This window comes from Trachemys scripta, chromosome 14 (assembly GCF_013100865.1).
Source record: "Trachemys scripta elegans isolate TJP31775 chromosome 14, CAS_Tse_1.0, whole genome shotgun sequence".
Classification (NCBI taxonomy): Eukaryota; Metazoa; Chordata; order Testudines; family Emydidae; genus Trachemys; species Trachemys scripta.
Genome location: NC_048311.1, coordinates 26,541,322 through 26,560,969, shown reverse-complemented (window position 1 = coordinate 26,560,969; position 19,648 = coordinate 26,541,322). Strand labels below are relative to the sequence as shown.

The following is a 19,648-nucleotide window of genomic DNA, read 5'->3' as shown; positions in this document are numbered from 1 at the left end:
TTATTTCTCACGAGCTCATATCCCATCCCCCCTTGTCTGGCTTCTTCCTTTATTTAATATTAGTGATGTGTGCAAAAAACTGTTTGTAGATCCAAGGATCTAAAAATAAGAGGTGCAACTTGCAGCTCCCACTGACTGTGCACTCGTCTTTTCATTCTGGGTGGTGCTTTTTTTTGGCCACTATTAATTTCTTTCTTTTTGGTTCCCATGAGAAGGAGCTATCAACATGGAGTTCTAAGTAAAAGCAGCTGCCAGCATCAACCTCTGAATTGACCAGCAGATGTCCCTCAAGAAGTTGTATTACCAGTGTCCCCAGATTCTGAGTCAGTCTTCATTACCCCTCCCGTCCAGTTGCTCCCTAAACCCAATACTGGATAATCCTATACAGTAGCTGTGCTGCAATTCAACATCAACTATGGGAATAGCTCTTACAGGTTTACCACATCTCTCTTCACCATGAAAAACTTGTCCAAGGACATTAGCAAAAGGAAAAACTTGTTATAAAATATACACCACTCACTAGTGTCCTTCATGTTGATCATAACAATTCCTCTCTCTCTGACATTAAGTATCTGTAAGGTCCAATAGGTTCACATTTTGTTGAACTACATAATGTGAAATTCTGCTAGCAGCTGAATTAAAAAAAAATCAATTCACTATGTAAATTGCTCCTTCATGACCAGATGAGAAGAGCCACTGTAAGTCCCAATTCATCCACAAATGACTGGAGAAGAGTAATGTTAAGGCTCTGGCACAAACTGGCAACAGCAAGGACATCTGGAGGTGAAAGAGAAAATCTATCCTCTGTTCACTCATTGGCGCTGCAACATGCTGGCACAATGGGGTGAATTTAAAAGACAGCATCATTGAGATTGATAGATTTTGACATTATTTTAAAGAGCTTGTGCAGTTTATTTGATATTTTCAAATGGTTAATATCAAACAGTTTTTAAAAAAAGGGAGTAAAGATCTCAGCCCAAGTGCCTTGTATTGCCCTTGATCTCTGAGCTGGTGACCGTGAGCATAGATTTAGTGCATTGCCTTGCCTTTGTGTGAATGAATTCACCCTTAATATATTGAAATATAAAACGTTTGATTTATTCATCCGTACGTGTGAATTTAGTGCTGGTTTCAGGTGCCAGCCTGAGAACTGGGATTGATTGGCAGAGCCCACCCAAGCAATGAAAGGCCTGCTCCTTCAGATGAGGAAGGGAGCAACAGAACAGAAAAATCAACAGATCACTGAGACAACAAAAATGCACAAACAGGGATAGGGAGGCAGGTCACATGATCAAAAGGAGGGATCCAAGAAACTAGTGGAGATCCTCCAAGGAACCTTGCCCAGATGAATTAATCAACGAGGGACTGGAATATGGTCCCACGGTCAAAGAGAATTCCCCCATCCATCTTCATCCTCCTGGACTGATGAACAGCCATCTTGGCCAGTGCCAGGAAAAGCATGACAGATGACGAGGAGACTGATGGCCTTGGAGTCTAAAGTCCAATATTAAGCCACTGAACAGGTACAGCAGGGACAGAGGCATTTGTAGAAAGAGACCCTTAAGGGCTAATCCTATACCTCTTTCAGTGAGGTCAACAAGAGTTTTGCTAACATGCAAGCTGTAGGGTACAGCCTTCAATTATCTAGTATAGATAATATGTAGATTTCTTTCCCTCTCTCTCATTCAAATACTGACACATGGTGAGGCAGAAATAGGATGTAAAATAGTCTCTCCATCACCAAAGACCCATCTAGCAGCGCTTTACTACAACAAACCTGCATTCTTCAGAACAGTGACTCAGAGGGGCAGTTGACACACCCTTACACTGAGGCTGGACAGAGATTTTTCAAGAGGGAGAGAGTGCCCTTGAAGGGAGGTTCTTTGGGAATTTGCATGTAAATTCCTTCCCCTTTGGTGCATTTCAAAAACAAAAATGTTCAGAAGAAATCTTCATGAGGTTTAAAGTAGGGCAGACTGGAAATGATCTATAGAATTTTTTTGATGGAAAATTGAGTTTTTGACAAAACTTCTTTTTAAGTAAGTGTTTACTTTCCTCAAAATTAAAAATTTAAAAATATGTTTGTTTTTTTGTTTGAAAACCAAAAATATTTTCCAGTTTTTGGACAAAAAAACCCTCTGTTTTTTTGGAAGTTTTGACTAAAAATTGTTTTTTGTTTTGTTGATGAAAAGTCATTTTTTTCCGCTGAAAACGTCAATGAATTTTTTTTTTCATTTTTATCACAATTTTCCATGTGGAAAACTCCATTTTCTGACCAGTTCTAGTTTAAAGGCATCTGTAAAAGGTATGATTTAGCAATATCCAGAGAAGGGGATTGAAACAGAGATGTCCTCCTCCTTCAATCTGAACAATTTTTTTAAGCAACTAATTAATCTCTAGTTATTCCTCTCTCCCTGTTCTCCCACCCACTCAAGGATGCTGTCTCTATCATTATGACACAAGATGAGTGAGGCAATATCTTTTATTTACCTCCCTCACCTTGTCTCCCTAATATCCTGTGACTGACACAGCTACAACTACACTGCATCTATCACTATGAAACACCCAGAACCTGGAACAAGGGATCCAAACTCTTGCACATGTGATTGTTTAGAGCTGGCTCCGAACTGCAGGGATAAAATGGAACTTGGAATTGGACCCATACCAAAGAAACCCACAAGTGCTCTCAAACAATAGGCCTTATGCTTTCCTATTACAAGGCTTCCTCGAAGTGGCGTCCTATGAACCATGCTTCAGACTAAGGGGAACAATTTTGTTGCTGTTGCAATTGCGCATGAAGAAGGGGAAATAAAAGTTTCCTTTGCAGATAAAGCTCATTTAATACCCTAAAAACAGATTGGGTGAGACCCTGATCCCAGTGAAGTCGATGAGAGCTTTGCCATTGAGTTTAGTGGAGTCAGGCTTTCACCATGGCGAGTGTTTTATCCAAACAGCAGGGATTAAAATGACATGAAGAACATCACTGAGTTAACACTAGGGAGGAGGTCACAGCCTTCAGCATCAGCACTGGCATCATCTAGGTGGGCAAGAGAATAAAGCTCAGGAATGAAGAGAGGTGTTACTGAAAGACAAACAAAACTCGCTGCTGTAGTGACAGCGAGACTGATTCCAAATTGTGCCCAAATCAGCTAATAATGTGAGCTTGTCTCTGGCAGAGATTAGGAAGCCACCTGGTTCCAGACCTGGTGCCTTTGAAATAGGAGACCCAGATCTCAGGAGACAATGTCAGGATTCTCTTTTCCCCAGCTAGTTGGAATTACAAGCCTTGCAAATAGAGCTGGTCAAAAACTGTCCAGCAAATTTTTTTTTTTTTAAATGGGGAAAAAATGAAAAAAATTCCCACAAAAAACTTGAGCATTTTCGACCCTCTCAGCTTGTGATTTAGAAGCCATGTCTCCTACCCCCATCTTCTGGGATGGGTGAAATTCACCCCATGCACTGGACCAACAAGATCTATTCCCTGATCACATCTCACCTAAGCCCCCAGTATGTGTCTGAGGTGAGATTTAACTGATGCATAGGCCTCCTGCTGGCCCTCTGCACAGGGGTGAATTTCACACTCTGCACACACACCTTTTCTGTGTTATCAAGGGCATCCATTTAAGACAGAAGATATGCTTTAGTCATGATGAAATTCTATGGCCTGTGTTATAAAGGAGGTCACACTGGATAATCTGATGGTCTTTTCTGGCCTTAAAATCTATGACAATATAGAAGGGACAGAGGATTAAGGGAAACCTATAAGAGGGTAAATCCTCCACCTTCCTGGACTGTTTTTTTTTTTCTGCTGTGCAGGTAGCTATCAACAGTGAAATGTGAAATAACATAAGCACTTTACTAGAGATTTGTGCTTAAAGCATGGCCCATACTACAAAGGGTTTTACATGGTTTCCCTGGTCTATATAGGCATGGTGAGTCATGCTTTACAAACTGTACTATAAACCAGTCAGGGATCTATAAAACCTATGGCCTAACTACACTAGGCAAAAAGGCATCACAACTAATTGTTGCTTGGAACCCATAAAGGTCCATTGCCTAGGCAAGACTTTGTGTTCACATACAACAGTTATTCCCAGTATTTTACAAGCATTAGTTGTACCAGCCAAGCCAGGGATGACAGACTTGGGTAGGGAACTAGTGGCAAATAAATCCCTGGTGTAACTCCGCTGACTTTGGTGGATAAACTTGGCCTCTAGCATATTGAATGGTTTGTAGTATGGTTTTATATGAGGGAAATCATGTCCACACTCTTCTAGCAAGAACTGAGTTTAAGCAAACCCTGCTGGAGACTTTCTGATACTCTTTCCAAACTCTTTGCAGACATTAGACCATACAGAGCCAGAAAGAAAGAGCAGAATAAAACAACCTGATTGTCAACCAATATAAAACACAACTGACCATTAGCAAAATCCTAAACTGCCCCCACCCAGAAAAGAAAAAACTCAGCCACATTATTTACCACAATGGGTTGTAAAAATCAAGTGAAAGATGTACTGATGGTAAGAGCTACCTCTGATACGGTGTCCTGTCTGAAACAACCACTTTATGGTACCCCCAAGGTTTCTAGTGCAATCTTGTTTGACATTTAGTTGAAGATCAACGTCTACCATGATGGGTTTTGCTTGCCCCTTTGGAAGTTGCTTAAGACAGTCTAAACTACAGACTAAATATTTAAGCAACCATTCAATTAATAAGACAATGGCAGTGGCATGGCTAGGGTGACCAGATAGCAACTGTGAAAAAATGGGACGGGGGAGTCGAGGGTAATAGGCGCCTATATAAGAAAAAGTCCCAAAAACCGGGACTGTCCCCTTAAAAAAGGAACATCTGGTCACCCTAGGCATGGCTGACCAGTCAAACTCAACCGTTAAAACCAAATTCAAGTTGCCTCGTCAGCGTCCTCTGAGTCTCTAGTTCAGTGGTGCTGGAACAGTTTTTACAGTGGGGATGCTGAAGGCAGAAACCATGTATTTGGGTTGTCATGACGACATCAAGCCAGGGGGTGTGGCAGCACCCCTAGTTCCAGCACCTAGGCTCTAGTTAGTAAAAGTGAAGCTTGTTTTTCTTTTACTGTTCAGTTAAACACAGGCCTTTCATAAACCAACTAGTCACGGATCCAGCATAACCTGGAAAAATTTAAGTGACCCAAACTAAACATCAGTGTGTGCGCTAATAAACCAAGTGGTAAATGCCCAGTTACAAACATAGGGTTGATCCTGCAGCCCTTCCTCAGGGGAGTAGCCACAATGGAGAGGCTGCAGGATTGGGTCCCGACTGAGCGTTAACAGTACCTGTATGACTCATGCCCAAACTTCTCGCAGGCCAGTTCTACTGTTAGTTTTTAGCTTAAATCATCTTCATCAGCATACAGTACAGTTAGCCAGAAACGATGTCACACGTTTCCTTAACTTGTGCATTTTCAGAAGACCATTTACTTAGCCCCTAATCGTCATATAAAAATAAATCCTTGGTTTCGATTCATTTAACATAGCTGGCAGATGGAAAAGTCTTTTGCCCTCCAGAGTTCTCTGTCCCAGGCTCTCAAGGAGGTGGAGGTAGCTTCAGATCCAACAGATTGTAGGCAAAAACATTCCAAAAGATGGCGAACAATACAAAGACGACATAAATAAAAATAAAGATCCACCATAAGGACTGGTCTTGGAGTCTCTGCTCATAGTTCCTTAGGATGACCACGCCCAATGTGATTCCAACCAATACCCCACCCAGGTGGGCGACGAAGCTTGGGTGTGGACATGGGGGGTAAGCAGATGGATGGAACCGCAGCCACACAGCCCTTCCAAATTCAAAGCTCACTGGAATAGAGAGAGAGAAAAAAAAAAGATAAGCCCTTTGTCCATCTCAATCCTTCTCTGCCTCTACTTGGGGCTCCTTCAAGTCAACGACTGGAGAACTGCATGTGCTGTTTCATAACCATCTCTTGCTATCTCATGGATAGTGCAGAGATCATTGCTTTACTGAACAGAGAGAAAGTGCACTCTGCTACAAGCAAAGGGGACGTTGTAAGCCAGTTTTGGCCAATCCGCTCACTGTACATCAGACATGTAACATCAGTGCAGGCAGACAGTGTAAAGTGCTCTTTTATTTTCTATCTTTGTCCTGGTGTTTTCTAGGGCTCCTGTTGATTTCTTGCTGACTGGAACTCTGCTATTCATTGAGCTCTGACCATGTGCTCAGTACTGTATACAGCTGACACACCATAGAACACAAAGATAATCTTAGCAAGCAACAGAAACTGCAACCCAAATGAGCTTGTGTGTATGCCAGACAGAGAGAATCAACCTTCATGCAGTTATTATAATGACAGGGTTTTTTTTGTTTTGTTTACTTAAGATTGCGTGTGAGCTGGGCCAGGTGGCTGTTGGGCAGTCATTGATAAAAGCCTGGCAGCAGAAACATGTTTGGAAGAGAAACCTGAATGTGGGTTTTGATTTTCTTTAAAGATGGGGCCGAACCAAATCCACAGCTCTGTACAGCCCCAAACTTTGTGGGAGTTCAGAAACAGATCTAGATCAGAAATTCTCAGCTCTAGATTCTGGTTGCTTTCTGTAAAAACAGAAAGAGACTCTTTCGGTAGAATTTTTTCTTCCTTTAAATCTCGCTCATGGTGGCTGTTTCCTCCTCTTCACTTGGTCCAGTCAGCACATGACGTATCTTTTCTCTCCCAAGCTCTCTCCCTAGTTAGGCACATCAGATCACCTCTGTACTCCTGTGACATTATCTGATTAAAATGTGACCATATAGATCATTGTTGCAACCACTGTTATATATTTGCAGCAAATCTGGTACAAAGGTTCTCAAGTGAGGCATCTCTGAAAAGGTTATGATTTGCTGGTCATGATTATGCTATCTGTATACATGTATCATTTTTGTATTTGAAGTTATAAGTATTGTAGGGTTACCATATTTTAAGTGTCCAAAAAGAGGACACTCCACGGCCCCTGGCCATGCCCCAACTCCCACCCCTTCCCGGCCCCACCCCAACTCCGCCCCCTCCCCTGGATGCTTCGCCCCCCCCACCCTCCCCCTGCTTCCCACGAACATTTGATTCGCGGGAAGCCTGAAGCAGCAGGCAAGCTGGGGCGTGGGGGGGCACAGTCCAGTCTGGCCCCCCCAGCCGAGTGGCTCTGTTTGCCGGCCGGCTGGCCCAGGCCCAGAGGCTCTGGCCCCGGCGTCTCCCGCCCGGCTTGGCTTGGCTTGGCTCGGCTCGGCTCCTGGGGCGCCGGCCCCTGGCCGAGCACCGCTGGCCCCGGCCCCCGACCCCGCACCGCTGGCTCCGCACCGCCGGCCCCGGCCGAGCACCGCCCGGCCCGGTCCCGGCTGAGCACCCCCGGCCCGGTCCTGGCCGAGCACTGCCGGCTCCGCACCGCCGGCCCCCGGCTCCGCACTGCCACCCCCAGCCGAGCACCACCGGCCCCCGACCGAGCACCGCCGGCTCTGCACCGCCAGCCCCGGCCGAGCATCCCCGGCCTGGCCCCTGGGCCGACAACCACCGATCCCGGCCCCTGGCTCCGCACTGACGCCCCCGCACCGCCACCCCTGCACTGCCAGCCCCGGCGGCTCCGGCCCCCAGCCGAGCACCGCCGGTCCCTCCCTCCCTATTTTCCCAGACATGTCCGGCTTTTTGGGATTTCCTCTCGGACGGGGATTTGAGGCCCAAAAAGCCGGACATGTCCGGGAAAATCCGGACGTATGGTAACCCTAAAGTATTGGCTCTATACCTGGATTTCAAATGTATGCTCCTAGGATAACACCCACAAGATAGCCAGCCAGCACATCTTGGAGGGACTATCCAAATTGAGTGGCCCATCAAAAGAACGTTTAACTGACAATGGACCATGGGAAAACGCCCATCTACACTTAATGGAATTTCCTGCTTTGACTAGGCTAAGTGCATGGACATGTGACTTGCCATATGACTCCAAACTCCATCTTGCTGCTGTAATTTTCCACAGTAAGAACAATGGGATTCCCTCCACATGGCAGAAGCTATAAAAGGCCCTGGAAACACCTCCTTTTTGCTTCTATCCTGCTCCAGCCTCTTTCTTGCCCAAGCCTCTGGACTATGAATTTATACTAATGGGAGCATTCTAACCAAGGAATTGAGGACCTTCCAATGATTTGGAAGCAACCAGAGACTTATCAAGCCAGCAGTCTATTCCGTCACTGCTACAAGCCTGAATCAAGAACTTTGCATTTATTATATGTATTTGAGTCCTTTAACCAATTTTAACTCTCACCTTTCTTTCTATAAATAAACCTTTAGATTTTAGATACTAAAGGATTTACATCAGTGTGATTTTTGGGTAAGATCTAAGTTACTGACCTGGGTGTGTGGCTGGTCCTTTGGGATCAGACGAACCTTTTATTTGGTGAGATTGGTTGTAAAGAACCACTCACCTTTAAATCCAGTGGTTTTGGTGGTGACATAAGAACTGGAATGCCCAAGGAAACTGCTTTTATGTCTTCTTGTTAGCCAGTGTGGTAAAACAGAAGTTTACTTTTGTTGCTGGTTTGGTATATCTTATGGAAGAATAACCACCAGTTTTGGGTGTGTTTGCCTTGTTTCTCAGCAGTTTGTCCTGAAGTTAGCATCCTCAATTGTGACCCACGGAGGCACGGTTACAACTCCTATTTCACTTGATGTAGACACAGTAGTGAATGAGAACAAGCACAGGAATGGATTTAAGTGGCCGGCTGAAATTTTATTAAACTTAACACAGAATAGACCTGTATCACTAGAGCTATTGCGCCCTCTATAAATAACCAGTAGAACGGCAGGTAAAGTAACCTACAAAGTAAGGGCTTGATCCTGTATAGATCCAAGGACCTTCAATTCACACTCAGTTCCTAAGGCAGTGCAGATGGCTGGAATCACAAATAAATTATACATGTTAAGTCAGAATTTCTTCTTGAATTAGGACTAAGGGGCAGAGAAAAATCTTAACTGGAGATTGTGCAAGAGCCATTCTTAGGCTTCCAAATGTATTTCTAGAACTCTGGTTGAGATTTTTACATTTCCATTTTTGTAATTTAAAAAAGTGAATGTAGCACTACAGAGATAATTGGCTCTGAAAACTGAATGCCCAGAACAAGCACAGCATAGTCAGCAGCAGCAACACAAGCTTCTCTGCATCTCCCGGCCCATGTGCCTGAACACAGCACTGGAAGGGTCACTTCAAGGGGTGAGAGATTTGTTCTACCTTGACTCAGTTCCTGGCTTCTCTGACGAAATTACCAGCAAGGAAACGGACTGTAGTAGTGTCATCCTCTGGCAACTGGACTAGGTCCATTAGTTCACCTCACATAGATTACTGATAGCTGGTTTTAGTCACTACAGACCTGTGCCTGATTCAGACAAGTGACCTAGAGCAGTGGTTCTCAACCTTTCCAGACTGCTGTACCCTCTACAGGAGTCTGATTTGTCTTGTATACCCCAAGTTTCAGGTCTCTTAAAAATGACTTGCTTACAAAATCAGACATAATTTTGTGTCACAGCACGCTAGTACTGAAAAATTGCTACCTTTCTCATTATTACCATATAATTATAAAATAAATTGATTGGAAATTAAATATTGTACATATATTTCAGTGTATAGTATATAGAGCAGTATAAACAAGTCATTGTCTGTATGAAATTTTAGTTTGTACTGACTTCCCTAGCTTGTTACAAAACTAGGCAAATCTCTAGATGAGTTGCTGTACCCCCTGGAAGACCTCTATGAACCCCACGGGGTACACGTAATCTTGGTTGAGAACCACTGACCTAGAGAAACAGGGTCTGACTTGGACATTACAAAAGCCCCACATCAATGGAAAAATATTTTGCCATGGACAGCATGTTGGAAATCCATTTTATCCTCTTGTCTTCTCCAGATGAGTCCATCCCTTGCGCACCAGCATTGGGAATTCCTTTTTGCGTAGCATGACAAAAGAGGAGAGATGCAGCCTTTCACTCTCAGTTGACATTACCTCTTGCCATGCCCTTTGTGGCAGCTGTGACCTGCTGGGGCACTCCTGAGTTGGGCCCATGGCTGATCCTGAGGGGGCTGGTGCAGGTGGTTCGTGGTGGAGCTGAAGAACTTGTTTCCTTTGTTGGTCTAGCAGAGCCTGGCCTTGGCTACCCGTAGAGATCGGTGTCCGATGCTGCCAGCAGTTTTAGCTTTTCTTGGCCTCCCTCCCAGGTCCTTTTACTTTTTTTATGAAGCTGGGTAGCTTTTGTCTTTTGACCAGTAGGAGTGACTGAGGGCAGAATTAGTCTATAGCCTTTTATATGGGCACTCAGGTGATAGGCGCTGAATAAACCTTTATAATAATACATACATTATAATAATCACTAGTTTGACAGATTGTCTGTAGTAGGCTATTCAGAATCTCTAGTCCCCACTAATTAGCTAACCAAGCAGCTGGATAACTTACCCAATCAAGCACTCAAATTAGCATGAGAAAGATGGTCTAGTGCTTAAAGCCACAGCGTCAGAATCAGTAGGTCAGTGTTCTATTTCCACCTCTGGCACAGACTTGCAGTGTGACCTTGGCAAGTAACTGGGGGCCCAACAATGCAGACAGACACCTAGTGGGATTTTCAAAAGCATTTAATCAGGTGAGGCACCTAATTCCTGCCTGCTCCGGTGTTTTTAAAAATCCCACTAGGCGCCTGTCTGCATCTTTAGGGACCTAAATACCTTTGAAAATCTGGCCCTTTGAAGCCTAAGTGAGTCTCATCGATAGTCAATGGGACTTGGGCTCCTAAGTACGTACATTACTTTTGAAAATGCAACATCAGGGGTTTGGACAATTCTGTCCTTGGTCTCTATCTCTGTGTGCATCACCTTCCCCTTTTGGAAAGCCGGGATGATACTTCTTTGGTGCCTGCCAAATACTTCGGAGATCCTTAGACTGAGAGTGCCGTAAAAGTGCAATGCATTATTATTATTAAAGCATTGCCTATTGCAGTGTTCAAAGAGAAGCAGCAAGCCCCCAGATCTTCATGAATGTCCATACTCCAGACACTGCTAAACAATGACCCGTACATTTTCAAATGCTCCCGTTTAACATTTGGATCCAGATTCTGCATTCCAGAGTGATCAGGTTTCTGCTGCCGTGAATTCCGGCTACTGGTTCCCAGCGATAGAGCCAAATTACCACCTGGGGTTAGCATAACCACGAATGGCAAAGGTAAACAAAACTGGATTATGTGTGCGCCAAACGTATTACAATACTTACTACAGATCAACGCAAGAGCCATGCGCAGCAGCTTGAATTGGCACTTCATTCCAGACCAGTTCTGGAAAAGGACACAACAAAAACAAAATTATGCTGGGTACAATTTATGCTTCTTTTTATGCCCTGGGAATCTGAAGACGGATCTAGATACTTGCTGAACATCAAGGAACTTGATCTGGCCACACACACATAATGGGAAGCTCTGCTCCAATTCGTGCTGCCCTTGCCACACTCCCCAGGTTTCTCAACTCACCATGCCAAAAGCAGAGACACATCAGATTAAGGATTAGGCAGCTCTCACAAGTCCATTGAATCCTTCTGTTTCTTTACTCTGCAGCTTTACTGGCCAGAAGATGAAGATGTGAAAGCACAGTAAATCCACAGAACTGGGAATCCCTGTTTAATCCCTCCGCAACACATGGGCTTTAAACTTCTATTCCTTTTGTCACACTCTTTTGCTCCTTGATGGATGTTTATAGTTCATACTGGGTGTGAGGGAAAGGCCTGGGGAGGTAAGGTGGGGTTATCCCAGAAGTTTTAGATTATGTTACATGGAAATGATAAGAAGGAGCAATTTGAATTAGAAATGTACAATAGTGCAATCCACTGTGTGTCTGTGGGCAGGGACATGGTTCCACACAAAGTGAGGACTCAATAAAGCTGTAAATTTGGAAGAAACATGTTGCAGGTCTATTTTTGTGGGTGTGACTTAAAAGCTTGGGAGTCTAGCAAACAGAGAAGGTTTGTAGTGGGAGGTTAAGGGGGCAAAGAGAATATAATTAATTAACTCTTTTATCATCTCACCAACGCTTTAAGTGGTTAGGTTGAAATGAATGAAAGAACAGGATACGTACTTGCTTCCTGCAGCTGAACTAAGGGAGAAGAATGTTCTTGGGTAATGAGAGAGGCATTAACAAGTATAGAAAACAATGAGATACCAAGATATTTCTCCCTCTTTACAGTGACATATTTTCTTCCCCTATCATCTCCTTTTGATCCAAAGGAAGGAGCATGGAGACATCAGCATGCCTTTACTTCTTGCAGGCAGGAAATCTGAATGACCTCGCACCCTTGAGCTAAATCACATCAGAGGATCAATAAACCAGCACTGATATTATCTGCCTGTGGAAGCTTGCGGCAGTGTTTGCAGTGCTCAAGATTTAAAGGATGAACTCAGGTCTTGAGGGAAAAGGTTAGACAAAGTATTCAGGTCTAGGGCTGGTTGAAAATGTTCCAACTAAACTGTTTTTCAACAGAAAATTGGGGGTTTGATTAATTTTTTGCAGAAAGTGTCTGCTTGCTATGGAAAACTTTGACTTTTCATCCATTTCCTGACCAGCTGTATTAAATACATAGATCATTTAGGTTATGGCCCACAAACAAATGCATGGGAGTTTAACCCTCTCGCTTGTCCTCTTTCAATGCAAACACTTAGATACCAAGTAATAAGTGCCTTAGAAATACCATAAAAGGATATGTAGATTAGATAGGCCATTGAAGCAAATGCATCTTGGAGGCAATGTGTTGGCATAATGAAACTAACAGAGCTAATTATTTTTCTTAATTAAAGCAAAATGCTTCTCAAATTATTGAATATTTAGTAAACTTTTACTAAATTTTGCCAGCCACAGGAGGCGCTTAGTTCAGTTAAGATCAATTCTGAAACCAGGGAGAAGAAGCAACTAACTTCAGAACACAAGCAGTGTCTTTAAAGCTTGCATTAGAGGAGGGGAGTTTCTCTCCCATGATATAGTCTCCCTATTCGTCCCTCCTTTTACTACTTCTCTCGTGTAGAAAGAGCCCTGTGCTGAAGCAAACCCCTCATTCCAGCCAAAGAGGGTTAGAAACACTCCTTCTGGACCCAGATGTCTATGGTTAGGATTTATTATTCATTATTATTATGTATTTGTATTACTAGCATGCCTAAGAGCCCTAGTCATGGACTCGTACCCCATTGTGCTAGGCGCTGCACAATCACAGAACAAAAGACAGCACCTGACCTGCCCCAAGGAGCTTAGAATCTAAGTATCGTATTATAATAGTGCCGAGAGGCCTCAGCCCAGATAGGGGCTCCATTTTGCTAGGCAATGTACATGCACACAATAAAAGATGGGCCCTACCCCAAAGAGCTCACTACTCTTGGCTAGATGTATGGAAGAGCATACATTGTAGCTCACATTCGATATCTTAACTGGAATCTAATCGTTGGTAGTTGTGATGGGGTCTGCAACCCCTCCCACAAAAACACAGGCAGGAAAGGGTTAAGAACCCTGCCTGCCTGAAGACAGCCAAACTAGCCACCCCCCAGTTCTGCTGTGAGAAATGCCAATTATGGAGCAACACCCCCCACCGCTGTGGTGACTAATGAGGGAGGAAGAACAAGAAGAAGAAGAAGGGACAGAAAAGCTTGGGATTGCTGAGCAGCAATGGCTCTCAGCCAACACGCACCAGCCTGCCTCTCAGAAACTACAGACCCCCTTGACGTTAACGGAGATGAAAGCCCTGAGGATCAAGGGCCTTTTGACTCTGCTTTATGTTACGCTTATAGACTCTGCATTTTTCCTGATGTGATTTGAACCATTGGTGTCTGGGCCAAGGAGTGATCCAGACTGCTGGTGTGGAACTCTGGCACATGCCTGTGCTCATCACAGCTGACAGTAGCAATTCAAGTGTTTCACCCCATTTCAAACTGGGATGAGAAAGCTAAAGCCACTGACTCGCCTTCTCATCACAATTTCCACTTTTCTATCCCCTGTTCATTGGTTTCCATCCCTAAGAATTTCAGGCATCCCACTATTTCCTTGAGACACCCCTTCCATGTAACCAGCCTTTCACAGGCTGGGTCTACACTACCCACCTGAATCGGCGGGTAGAAATCGACCTCTCGGGGATCGATTTATCGTGTCCCGTGGGGATGCGACAATCGATCCCCGAATCGACACTCTTACTCCACCAGCGGAGGTGGGAGTAAGCGCCGTCGCTGGGAAGCCGCAGAGGTCAATTTTGCCGCCGTCCCTACAGCGGGGTAAGTCGGCTGCGATACGTCGAATTCAGCTACGCTATTTGCTATTCGCGTAGCTGATTTTGCGTATCTTAAATCGACACCCCCCGTAGTGTAGATGTAGCCACAGCAATCTTGGGAAACAGTTTACAACCACATTCGGTAATTTTTGCAGTAAGGAGCCTTTGATATAATACCACATCTGTTGTGAGCCAGCTGACTGTTCGCTCTGATCTGCATTGCACTCAATTTATACCTGTACTAACCATGGAAATCTGTGTACACACACACACACACACGGAGAAGACATGCGTTCTAAATAAAGGAGGAAGCCAAAGCATCAAGCATAGAAGTATCTAATGCCTTGATCCTACAAAGACTGAAGCGCATGCTTAACTGTATATAACAGTATATAGTATATAGTATACTATATATCAGTATATAGGCCTGATCCAAAGCCCTTTGAGATCAATGGAAAGCTCCTATTGACCTCAGGAGACTTTTGCTTTCAAAGGGACTACTCAGAGGGCACAAAATTCAGCCTCGAGTAATTCTTTGCAGGATCTCGGCCTGCATCTGCTCACTTTCTTTACGGACTTGGATTTAACCTACAGAAGGAACTGTACAAAAGAGCTATGGAAAGCAGAAGAGTTGGCGATATAATTAGGCATGCACTGAACTCAGTGAAAAGATTGTCTAGTTAATAATCTATATGGAATAGGCTAATAAAACAAACAAACACCCAAAGAGCATTTTCCTTTGTGTACAGGTCTTCCACTGCTCTGTACCGATCTACATTCATATACATGGAAGGCAAAATGTAAAAGGACAGGTTAGGGAGGGGAGGCATGAAACTGCACTGGCCCAAGCTGCACAGTTTGGAAGTGGACTTCCAAATTCCAGTCCTGAACATTGGGGATCAGTCCACTACAGAGATGGGGCCAATCACAAAGGGCTTGTTCCAAACCCTATTCAAATCAATGGAAAGACTCCAATTGACTTCAGACCCAAAGTTCAGACATCTGCAAATTTCTCCAGAGTTTGAGGCTGTTTGGATCTGACAGTTTGGTTTTGGCTCATCTCTACAGGAAATACATCCGTCCAAAACAGGGGTTGTGTCTTTGGTTGTTGACGTGTTAAATTGTAAGCAACAGATGTCACTGCCGTTGGATTGAGTGGCAAGTCTCCCAATTTACTTCAGTTGGAGCCAGATTGCTATGTAAATTTCTAGGAGCCCACAAGTAGGTCAGCATTCATAAAGGGGTCATATCTCATCCCAGTTTACATCTTTATAGGTCAGCAGTCTGATTTGATACTTATATATAGGCTTGGAAGGATTAGATTTTAAATCAGCCAGTGTCTATAACTGACATTTTCTCCCTCCACCCAAAAAGACTGAAATAACTTCTCACATTAATAATAAAAAGTTACAGAATGGAGACGCTAAATACATATATGTTGCACTCACAGACAGCTAATGCTGTCAGTTCTATCTAGCAAATAAACTAATGGGAGCTCTTCTAAAATAGGATTGTCTGATAATATTATTGTTCTGTTTCTGAATCTTATGAATCCCAACATCTAAAGTAATTAGGTTTTAAATAAATTAGTATAAAGTTTTGTTTTAATTTCCAGCTAGTGCCAAAATTTAAGGTTGGTAACAAAAATGTAAAATAAAAAAATCCTTGGAAATAAACATTAAAATAGTTGAAACCCATAAGAATAAAAATATCCCAATCCTAATTATAAAAATGGCATTATATTGAGCAGGAAACACTCAGGGTTTCAGGGATGAAAGATACACCAACTATGGGTTTGTTTACACTGGGAAACTATGTTGCATTAGAACACATTAACAAAGACGATTTACTCAGCAGAGACAGGGACTGTCATGTTTAACATTGTGTCAGCTAATTGGGGTAACTTGTAGGGTTAATACACTGTAATTTCCTAGTATAGTTAAGCCCTATGAGCACGGGATTGCCAAAAGAAAGAAAATGTACCGAAATGTTTGTAGACTTTGCTCTACCAAGAAAATTCCAGCACTGTAATAAGACTGACAAAGCCTGCCTGCCTGCTGTTCGATATGGGTTCACATTGTGCAGACCACTTAGACACTTGCAGAATGTTAAGGCACATGGACCACCACAGGTTCCTTGGGCAAGTCTCTGTCATCCGCTCCCAAATCTGTAAAGTGAGGATGATAATACTTAGACAATTCACTGGAGTGCTGTGAGGCAGGCTTCATTTAGTTGTGTTTCTAAAGCGCTTGGAAATCCTCACAAGGAAGATGCTTTAGAGCCCTATTCTGTTGAGGTTCTTATATACCTCTTGTCATCTGATGTATCTAGAAATGCAAAGCAGTATTATTATTAAGCACCTGATCTCAGTTAGATTCTTTCCAAAGGAATTGTGCCTGTGTAAGGTAGTGTGAGATATCATAGCATTAAGAATTTCCAGAACAGCTCCCTACAGCCCAACTACTAAACTAAATAATCTGTGCACCAAAGAAACAAATATTAATGGAGTCCAGGGTCCAGCTCCTGATGTAGCCAGTGGCTTTGCAATGTATTGAAAGAATATTTTATAATATATAAAGTTCGATGGGGGATCTTGGTATAAATCACTTCGGCAGCTGCAAGAATGCAATCTGTGCAAAATAAAGTAACTCATTTTCTCTCTCCACAGAGACAGCTAACGTAGTCAGATGGCTCTGAGCTCATGCTGATTAATACTGTTTCCTCAGTTACTCTTCATTTCCATGCAGCTTTGTTGGCTTTCCCCCCCCTTATTATTTTCCTTAGGGTGAGATGTTTTATTGCTTGCTCCTGTTCGTTATTTTATTTATTTTCAGGAATATTTTTTATTTTTTTAACAAGCAGGGACATTTTATTTTCCTTCAGTTACCAGGAGGCACAAAGGAAATGGAAGATTGAGATGAGATACTCTCCCTTCCCCATCTAAACCATCCGTGCAAAAAGATGAGTATTGTCAACGGACGCGATGGAGTGGCAAATGCAAAACGTCTTTTTCATTATGTAAGAGATTCTCACAAGAATATTAAGCAAGCCAGGGAGAAAGAAAGAAAAAGCACCAGGAATGGGTAGGCAGGAAAGGTTCATAAAAGTCAGTTCAGTCATTTCTTGGTATACTACTGATCATTTTGCAAAGTGACTTATGCTACTGTGGCAATCACTAAATAGGAGAGAACTGAAAGGTAAAATGATGCAACACTTTAAGAAACCTGAACAAGGCGCTAAAAATGAATGAACTCACTTGTGGATGGATGGATGGGTGGGTGTGTGCATGCGTCTGCATGCTGCCCTCTACTGGATAGACACAGAAGTGTTCAATAGGGTGTCATAAATCTTCAGCTAACAGAGATTCCCCTTCAACTACAGGAGAATGGGATGCTGTGTTTGTGGCACATAAGAATCTGAGTTCTCTACTCATTGTAGTCATGAAACTGCAAAGTCGTAGAGGGCTATAGAATTATTATGATACTTTAGGGCCACATTCTTAAAGGTATAAATCTTAGATTTACACATAGAAACTGCCAACCATCTCAGCCGCAAATGCAACTGCAGGTTAAGTGCCAGTGTGTCTGACCAAACGGCCACATGCATCAGGGAATGTCCTAAGATTTTCAGGGCCCTACATGAAGTATCTCTTCTGGGGTGCTGAGCAGCTTCAGTGCTCCCGTAGAAATCATTGGGAGCGCAATGTGCTCCGCACCTTGCAGGACTGGGCCCTTAATTATTAGACGGATGCCCAGTGATTGGGGGTGAGGACAGAAGCAGAGAGAGAAAGAGAAAATGTCACGCTCATGAAAGTGTAATTTCTGCACAAATGTTTGTAAGTACCAAGCCATCAATCAAGCTATGCCTATGAGAAAATACAACCCCCACCCTCAGTTGCAAATGGTCTGTTTCAGGCATTTAGTTAACATGAATTTCACATCTTGGAAATTTGTGTGTGTGTGTTTGAGCTCGTGGGAGGACATTGTTTAACTGGCTGCTACACAATAAAAGAGCTCAAAGAGAAGAGAAGAGAAGAGAAGAGCTGAACTGTCGTGCCACATGGGCCCAGTTTTTACATAGGTAGAGCTGGGAAAGTAACTTTACAGTGTATCCTGTATATGAAACTAGGGGTCACATACCTGGGCCCTATATCTGTCCAAGGCACTTATATGTCCCCATATAACCATAGCATCTGAGCACCTTACAATCTTTAATGTACTTATGCTCCCAACACCCCCATGAGGTAGGGCAGTGCTACTATCTCCATTTCACAGATCAGGAACTCAGGCACACAGAGACTGAGGTCACACAGGAAACCCACGGCAGACCAGAGAATTGAGCTCAGGACTCCTAAGCTAGCGTCCTAACCACCGGGCCATCCTCCCACCCTATATGCACTGCAGAAGTTCATGGGCATGAGGGTCTGTGCATGCTGAAATGAACCTTCTCTCTATAAAGCAAGCCACATAACTCTGTTATGCAACCCAAATTAGCGAAAGACCATTTCTTCCAGCTGCTCGATTTTTCTTGATTCTCTTTGGTGATCCTTTAAGATAAGTTTTGCTGCATAGCCAATGAGGTTTATTTACATTCAACATTTGCACCTGGATTTGGGATCCTAACTTTGTGTAGGTGCCCTGTGATAAGGGAAATGGAAATCCAAAGAGAAGGCGAGAGTTTGGAAACTAGAAAAAAGGGAGGATCCCGATATGGACAAACAAAACAGGGTGAATAAACAAACACAAAAATTCAACAAGGTTGAAGGTGCCAGATTGAAACTGAAGTCCTCTATGCACTGAAGAAGTGCATGGACAGGGGCGCTGAAAGCTTCCCACATACACTGTGCCCCTCCAACCAATGTACCTCAACTCTGGGGCAGAGGGATCACCTCTAGGGGCAAGAGGGCAATTCATTCTTTCTGGCCCATTCACATCCTTGGCAGGCTGACAAGCAATCATCCAATTGTGACCATATTTGTCACTATTGACCCAGGCTGGATTCAGACTGCTGATTTAGGCCCCACTGCCAATCTGCCCAGAGCCATCCCAGAATTTATTCCCTTTCGAATAGGCTTGAAAATCGTTCTGGTACTTACCATTACTATGTTGGCCAGATGAGCAGAAATGAGCGCATAAACCCCTCCAGAGGAACCCACCACTGGCGCAGTCATGTCAGCTACCGATACCGCCAGGGAACCTTGGAAGAAGAAAATGGCTAATTACACTCTCCCACTGATGGGAGAACTCTCCACCCTGCACCCTCTTCTATGCATTAGGGGCTGCAGTCAGCAATACTGGGGGAGGGGAATAAATTGACTAGAGAACCTGACTAAGCCCAGCAGCACTGCCAGGAGAGTGACACA

The 19,648-nt window shown here is 43.6% G+C and overlaps 1 protein-coding gene across 3 annotated transcripts in view; it reads right to left on the bottom strand.

Moving 5' to 3' along the window:
- Positions 1 to 2,187: 2,187 nt before the first annotated feature.
- Positions 2,188 to 19,648, bottom strand: part of RHBDL3 (rhomboid like 3) — a 125,036-nt gene continuing 107,575 nt past the window's right edge. For all 3 annotated transcript variants that reach the window (XM_034790088.1, XM_034790090.1, XM_034790089.1), the window contains 3 exons: positions 19,382 to 19,482; positions 11,266 to 11,326; positions 2,188 to 5,834 (listed from right to left, as the gene is read on the bottom strand). In XM_034790088.1, the coding sequence (XP_034645979.1) occupies positions 5,563 to 5,834; positions 11,266 to 11,326; positions 19,382 to 19,482 (434 nt within the window). In that variant the 3' untranslated portion in view covers positions 2,188 to 5,562. The remainder of the gene's footprint in view (positions 5,835 to 11,265; positions 11,327 to 19,381; positions 19,483 to 19,648) is intronic.